The sequence below is a fragment of the Antrostomus carolinensis genome, unplaced genomic scaffold (assembly GCF_000700745.2).
Source record: "Antrostomus carolinensis isolate BGI_N321 unplaced genomic scaffold, ASM70074v2 scaffold42234, whole genome shotgun sequence".
NCBI classification, from domain to species: Eukaryota; Metazoa; Chordata; class Aves; order Caprimulgiformes; family Caprimulgidae; genus Antrostomus; species Antrostomus carolinensis.
The window spans coordinates 1-8,071 of NW_010313596.1; the positions used below are offsets into that span (position 1 = coordinate 1).

Genomic DNA, 8,071 nt, shown 5'->3' on the forward strand with positions numbered 1-8,071 from the left:
GAGGCCAGGTCAGTCGGTGGGGCCTCGGGAAGGGGGCGGGGGGCGAGCAGCCTCCCTCCCTGCCTGTCCTCCCCGGACGGCTTCGTGGTGCGCGGTTTGCTTTTCTCTCCTGTGACCGGCTTACGAAGGAGCGGGGGGACGGGCTGTGTGTCGGCAAACGGGCTCGTTTCGGGTCTGGTATCGCCCTCCGTGCCGAGGGCTGTGAAGCAGAGGCCGGAGCCTGACCGCTGCTCCTCCGCTCCCGGCAGATCTGCCAGCATGAATGTCCTTCTGACCGCACTCTGCCTCTGCTTGGGCCTGGCCTTCGGTGCTCCAAGGGTAGACCCCGATCTGGACGGCCACTGGCAGCTGTGGAAGTCGTGGCACAAGAAGGACTACCATGAGGTGAGCGCCTGGGGGTACGCGCCCGGCTCAGCAAACAGGGAGCGCGCCCGGCTGGGCCCTGCCAGCTGGCTGAGTCATGGCAGCTTTGTCATGCTGGCTGTGGTCTGCATTTGGGAAGGATAATCCCACATTTCCTAGTCCCTTTCCTGTGTTTATGCATCGACTCGGCTGTATTGCACTCTCGGGATTTGTTATGAGGGTGGCAAAATAGACCGTCTCGTAAAAAGAGTGTTCACGCTTCCCATTTGAGTAGGTCCACATTTGCCCGACTACACAAGCTGTGACAGAGCACATTATTGTGCAAGTTAACTTTGTTTGAACTGCCTCCTTGAAGTATGTTGTTTTCTGGCCCCTCAGAGAGAGGAAAGCTGGAGGAGAGTGGTGTGGGAGAAGAATCTGAAAATGATTGAACTCCATAATCTGGATCACACGTTAGGAAAGCACAGCTACAAGTTGGGAATGAATCAGTTTGGTGACATGGTATGTATAAAGGTGTGAAACATATAGTTCTAAACAGTGATGTGTAATAGATTGTGACTGCATGTCTTGAATTTTTTTCAGACAACTGAGGAGTTCAGGCAGCTGATGAATGGCTATGTACGCAAGAAGTCAGAAAGGAAGTACAGAGGATCCCAGTTTCTGGAGCCCAGCTTCCTGGAAGCACCACGATCAGTAGACTGGAGAGAGAAGGGATATGTAACTCCGGTTAAAGACCAGGTATTCTCTAATTGTGAATTTTTGATAAAATTGCTGTAGCCCTTTAAGATTTTTAAGGAGTTCTGTATTCAATGTCTGAGAACTGAAAAGTCTGTAGTATCTTCACTTGTACATGCTAGGAGTATGAAACAAGTTGGTCTTCTGGCTTCTGAGTTTTTCATGTTTAGATCAGTGGTAGGGGAACTGTAATTGCTGGATCTGTCCAGATTTGTAATTTATTTCATGTCTTGCTTCAGGGTCAGTGTGGCTCTTGCTGGGCTTTCAGCACTACGGGGGCTCTTGAAGGGCAGCACTTCAGAAAAACTGGCAAACTTGTTTCGCTCAGTGAACAGAATCTGGTGGACTGTTCTCGCCCTGAAGGGAATCAAGGGTGCAATGGTGGTCTCATGGATCAGGCTTTCCAATATGTGCAGGATAATGGGGGAATTGATTCTGAGGAATCCTACCCATACACTGCAAAGGTAAGTATAATAACTGAACTTGGATTGTAGGCATCATATCTTTTGTGTGGACAAACTGTGTTGGGGAACTTACACCTAGAAAGGAAAATATCTTCAGTAGTAATCAGTACATCTGTTCTTCCTGTTGTATCTTTCCTAAGAAAACTAGAATGACTGTGAGCCCCAGAAGGAATCACATACTGCACGGGTCTTTGGGGTCAGAATCTTACTAGACCAGTTGGAAAAACTAGAGCGAATATTTTTATTCCTCCCACTCATCGCTGCTCTCCTGTCAGATGTCATGCCTTATCTTGGTTGACACACCAAACCAGGACCCAGCCCTTGTCAACAGTGCTACTTAGTCACAGGGGTGCAATTCAGCTTCCCATGAGCATGGAGTTGCTACCTGTTGCCTAGCTAATTCTTGCATCTGGTGCGATTTGGTTTTTAAGAATAGTTGTTGCCAATATCTTAAGTTCTACTTCTGGGCTAAATGTGCATAAATGCAGATAATGGGCTGACTTCTGAAATGCCTCTAATGATTTATCAAAAGTTAAGCAGACATGAGAGGACAAAAGAGCAGTAGTAAACTGTGGTTATTATTTGAGAGCCCATGCTTTGGACTTTTCACTGCTTAGAGTTATGCTCACCATGAAGTATTGTACCTTGCAGGATGTTTTATGTTGACTGAATGTGCAATAGCATTGCCATTTGTTGTGGCAACATAAACCTTTGGATTTAGGTTCCTGTTCACCTGCATCCCTGTAATCTAAATTTTTTTCCTAATCTTGGATCTTAAGGAGATCCCAGTTAGTTGTAGGAAGTGCATAACTTGCTGAGTACAAAACACAAGCCATTGAGGTGTGCTGTGCTCGTTTAGTTGAGGGGAGGCAACTTAAGTACTATCTTGCCACACAGGTAAGGGAGGCATGTTCTTACTTCAGTCTGTTTCAGTTTCGTATGGCCTGACTTCCAAACTAGGTGTCTCTCCTCAGGTAAATGGCTGTGGCACCAACAGTTGAGGCTTCACTGTTTTTGTTTGGTTTTGCTTGTTTTTTTATTTTTAAAAAAAAGATAAGAACAAACACAAAATACATGAATGCTGTGTATGTTCATATAATACAAATTACTAACTTCCAAATCATCCTGTGCAGTTTTTCAGACTGACAGGCTAAAATTGTGGATTTTGAGTGCTTGCTCAGTGTGGAGTTTCTGGATTGCTTTCTAATTAATGGATACTTGGCTCTAGTCCATTGCCCATTAATGCGTTCTGGGCTGCTTTCCCCCCTGAAAAGAGGTTTGTCCTGCCCACCAAAGGAGGCAGGGTTCCAGGATATGATGGTCCTTTGCATCCCAGTAAAGCTTTCCTTTTGGGCCTCACTTTGCTTTTTCTGTACCTTTGCGAAACTCAAAATCGGCTTCTGTGTTCTCCCTCTGTTCTTCTCCTTTCAAAGTACTGCTGAAGCAATTGGATCCTCTTCAGTCCCTTGTTTTCAAGGCAACAGAGTCACAGAATGTCTGGTAGTTCCTGTGTTCACCTGTGTGTTAAGTGGAAAACTATGTAATAACTAGGCTTTTTTTTATTTAGGATGATGAAGACTGTCGCTACAAGGCAGAATACAATGCTGCTAATGACACTGGCTTTGTTGACATCCCTCAAGGACATGAAAGAGCTCTCATGAAAGCAGTAGCAGCTGTGGGTCCAGTTTCTGTTGCTATTGATGCAGGCCACTCTTCATTCCAGTTCTATCAGTCAGGTGAGGTTGTGTTGGCAACTTGCATGCAGAGAACTCTTTTGAATACTCAGTATTCATTATTGTTCACTTTAATAGGTGAAAAAAACACCAGCTATGATCTTGTGACATAGGACATAATCAGGAATCTTTTTAATTCTAGTCCAGGTTCTCCACACTTTGTACTGCTTTTGCGTGTGTGTGCTTTTCCTGCAGTTTCTGCTATGATGTGCTTCACTTAAAGACTCCTTTCTCTGACTTAGAAGAAGCTGTGCGACATTTAATTTTAACTCTCACGATAAGCTTTGTATATTTAAGGGATTCCTGCAGATGAGCTTTTTCACATGTGAACTTATGCTTTTGCAGGTATCTACTATGAACCAGACTGCAGCAGTGAAGACCTGGACCATGGTGTTCTGGTTGTAGGTTATGGCTTTGAGGGAGAAGATGTAGATGGGAAGAAATACTGGATTGTTAAGAACAGGTAAGTTCTCTCTTCTTCCTTGTATGCTTTGCAGATAGGGGAGAAGGGATGGTAGTTTGTCACCTGTGCTGAGGGTGGGGGGACAACAGTAATTAAAATATGTGTGTAGAAAATCTGGAGGCTGTTCTCAGATTGTATTGTATGAAAAAAGTTAAACCTGACTCATGCTTCTGGCAACCTAACAAAGGAGGCCCAAAGCAGCAAACTCGCATCTGCTTTTTTGGTTAATTCAAGAGAGCTCAGTATTGGAACATCCTGCAAAGCTAGTAGATGTTAAAGTGGTGGAGCAGAGGGCAGCAGGAAGAAACCAGGTTTTAGGGGTGTAAAGGATTATTTTGGAAGCTGAGCATTGCTGACTTGTGTGGAATAGGGTAACACTTAACTTTAAAGATGGAGTTACCACCTAGGTTGGAGGGAAGACAATAAATTACTGCCAAAGGGCACATCACATGAGCTTGTCTCATGTTCTCAGCGTTACTGGGGCACCACCCTTAAATGCTGCTTGAAGTCTCGGTCTTCCCTTGAAGTTGGCTTGGAGCAGTGTCTGAGCTTCAGGCACCTGTAATCCAGGATTGCACATTAATGTCTCTACCTAGTGAAAGGACGGCTGTGCCCTTTATTTCTGTGAGCTTGGGGTGCTTCTTCAGTAACATGCATTTAATTGCTGGAAAGCACTTTAATTTGGCTGCACCCTTGATTTTTCTCCACAGATGTGGAAGGCAGCAGTTTTTAATGTAAACACTTATTGGAGTGGGTGAATAAGTCTCTTCTGAGTATGAAAACAAACCTTTTACTTCTGTTTTCAGCTGGGGTGAGAAGTGGGGTGACAAAGGATATATCTACATGGCCAAGGACAGGAAGAATCACTGTGGAATAGCAACAGCTGCTAGTTACCCACTGGTTTAATTTGAAGACTGAACATTTCAGTGCAAGAGGGGATTTAAACTAAATGACCAAACCCATGTTCACACATGTGGTAGACTTGTATCCTTCAAAAATCAACTTGATTTTTTTTTAAACTTTTGAAGTATGTTTTACATGTTGATGACATGCCACTTGTTCTAAATTAATGTAAATGTTGGTATGTAAACAGCTTGTAATATTGCTGGCTTTTGCTTAATCTAATAGATTCTTGTTTGTATTTTTTCCTTTTTTTAAATTGCAATGTGCCCAAAGGTTTACTTTTTAAATAAACACTTAAATTCCAGTGTGTACAGATGACTTGACTTTTTTTGATCTGTGTTTTTTTTTTTTCCTACTTGGGACTTTTATCAAATAGGCATCCTGAATCATATTGCTAACTGAAGCCTATATGTGTGCCTCTTTTCATTAGTTACTCAAATGCAGCCCTAGCTGGGAATAGCTGACAGCTGTTATAAAATGGAATGTAGTAGTTGTGACACAGCTTAATTAAAATGGGAAGTGGAAAAATGTCTTAAGTAAAGTAGAGGTGACTGAAAAAAATAAAATGCCTTAGTCTTGAATTTCAGAAACACTTTTTGAAAGAAAAACAAGATGAAGTATCTAGAATAGTCAGAACTTCACTGTTCAATTGAATTCTGTCTGCATGCTGCTTGTAGATGAATTCTTTCAACCTGAATCTCCCTATAAACTGTTGGGTTTTTCTAAAAAAGGAAGAGCCTTCCTCATCCCAGTGGCTATTTAACAAGCCACAGAGTAGAAATACTGGTTGAGTTTAGCTATTAAGCTGACTTGCTAAGCCTGTTTATGGGGAGTATCCACACTGCTTGGTGGAAGCTATGGAAGAAATGTATATGGAGCTCAATTGGTGGTCCTCTAAAGGCTTATGTTCAGAAGGAAATGGCAATGGTCCATACATTCAAAATGAAAGGCAAGATCGAAATGCTGCCAGGGAAGTGACTGCATAAGCTCCTTACTCAGTAGCTACTTTTCATTCTTCCTGCCCCACAACTGGGGTGGATGAAGAGCTGTCTCTCTAAACACTTCTGAATCCTGGAGGTTGACACAACTGAGTTTAGTAGCACATAAAGTATTACTGGTTTTCTGTATTCATCAAAACAACGGAACAGTGAGAATATCTGCAGGATGAGACCAGTACAAAGCCTGCTAGAACTTGAACAGCTGCAAAAAATGGGCAGCAGGGAAAGGTTACAAAGGCCAAGATTAATAAAAGTTGCCGGGAAAACAAGGTATTTTCTTTTTGAACAGATAGGAAATGAAAAGGAAATAACTTTCCAAAGCCATGTGCACGTGAATGGGAATGTAGCTCACAAAAGAGGTGTCAGCCTCTGACTTTTTTAGAAATAAAATGTGATAATACAGCTATTTCCATGATTTAAAACTTGCTGACTGTTCTAGCTGAACATCCTCTCCCTGAGTGGAATAATCAAGAAGGGGAAAGGGTAAGTTAGGTCATGCAGATAACTAAATATTTACACAGTCTTCTTAAGTAACAGCTTCACCCCAAATTGCTTTATATGACACTGTAAACATTAAAATTTTGCATAAGTGGCAGTTAGGTGCACTGGTCGAAATTGAAAACCTGTTACCTTTTGAGAATTGCACTGAATCTGGTGTTGTGATTTCACTGCAGTGGCCCTGTCTTCTGTAAAGCTGTTTCTTCTTTCATTTACTTCAGATGTACTATTATAAAGTAGCAAATGATTCCATAATGGTATATGTCCTGCTGGGGAGAGTGTCATCTCTCTTTAAAGTTGTTCCTTTCTGAAGATACATCAAATGCATGTTATGTATGTACACACAGGAAGCTCCTGAGTTGGTCCCAGAAAAGCTATGAGTAATTAAAGCTCTTCATGACTGTATTCCAGTGTTTTTTTCCAGGCTTTCTTTGGTTTTATATTTCTGCTGATAGCTGCAGTTGCATTTATTACAAGATGTATTATTTTTAAAGATACTAGTGCACAAATATTACCAGTAAAATGTCCTATCTAGACTGCTGTGTTTAGGCCCTGTCAAAATTACAGCTACTCTTGTTGTTAATGGGTTCTTATGCATATCTAAATATGTTATTTGGGCACTATGTTACATGTGTGGCAGATGGCAGTTCTGTACAGTGGTAAAGCTCTGCAGTCATTGCTTGCTTTCATCTTTATTGTGAAAATGAACTGTTTTGTTTAAATTTGGAAAGAAAAAAGGGTTTGTATTTGGTTTCCGTGTGCTGATCTTAGACTGTGCTTGTCCTAAAGGTCCCTTAAGAGTAACACTTTCTCCTGTCTGCCTGGTGAATGACTGTATTTATCAGTAGTTGATCATGAGTTTCTAAAGACAAGTACTCTTGAAGCAAGGAAAACCATGAAAAGAAGTGATTCCACTTACACATGAAGTGTTTCTTCTTTAAACTCCAGTGAGAAATTAATTTAACTGTCATGTAGGAAACTATTTATTTTCCCTTTAAAAACTCATTTTTTTCTCCTGTCTCTGACTGCCAAGTAGAATTGAATTTTGTTTGGGTTTTTTTGTGTGTTGTTTTTCATCTTTGCTAATGTTAAATAATTTCAGAACATTAACAGTGAAATAAATAAGCTTATTATCCCCTACACAATCCATGCAGGGAAGTAATTTTAAAAGTATTTTGAAGGACTACAGTGACAAAATATTTGTCATCTCACTCTGTTAAAATCTTACAGAGAAGCAAATGTGATGACTCGTATCAAGTGAAGTTTTCCTATAGTGAATGATTTAACTGGTCACCTGCATGACGGCACTTGGCAAACATCATTCTGAGACAAACGGAGGTAGAGGAAAATGGGAATATCCACTTCAAAAAAACCCCCAAAAGACAAAAACTCCAGCTTCTGAACATGGTTTATGCAGTATTTGCTCTTTGATGAAATAAAAAATCCTGACCTGTATCTCTTAAGCTTAATACCAGTTAATCAGTTTTTACAGATTAGAGGTTAATTACAATTTCTGGCTGTTAACCAAGGAATGGAACGTACCCTGATGGCTGTGATGATGCGAGATGATACTTCTGCTTTCTGTCTCTCTTTGCACTTTATTAAGGTATATAACAGACTGAGAGCCCGTTTTTAATTGCCGTCTGTCCCAATACCCTTCACTCGTTTTGCTGGGAAGTCATAGCAGGAAATGCTAAGAGTTAACTAATATACTGCTTTACAGAAATAATTGTTTAAGGTTAAATCACTAATGGGGATGTATTCTCTCATTCTGTTATCAGGGCTTTGTCAAATCATTAGTGAAATTACAAGTAAGTGCAGGGTCACCTAAAGCATTTGGAAGAAAGGATATAATTGGACACAAAATTTCATTTGCAAAGATTGAATTCACAAAACTGAACCTCAGTGATATTC

At 41.1% G+C, this 8,071-nt stretch overlaps 1 protein-coding gene across 1 annotated transcript; it reads left to right on the forward strand.

Moving 5' to 3' along the window:
- The first annotated feature begins 252 nt into the window (after positions 1–252).
- On the forward strand, positions 253–4,976 carry LOC104519086 (cathepsin L1). Its single transcript, XM_010167401.1, has 7 exons — positions 253–384; positions 742–864; positions 946–1,101; positions 1,338–1,562; positions 3,130–3,298; positions 3,641–3,758; positions 4,565–4,976. Exons 1-7 carry the CDS (start codon positions 259–261, stop codon positions 4,662–4,664), a joined length of 1,017 nt encoding a protein of 338 aa, XP_010165703.1. The 5' UTR covers positions 253–258; the 3' UTR covers positions 4,665–4,976.
- Positions 4,977–8,071: the final 3,095 nt, after the last annotated feature.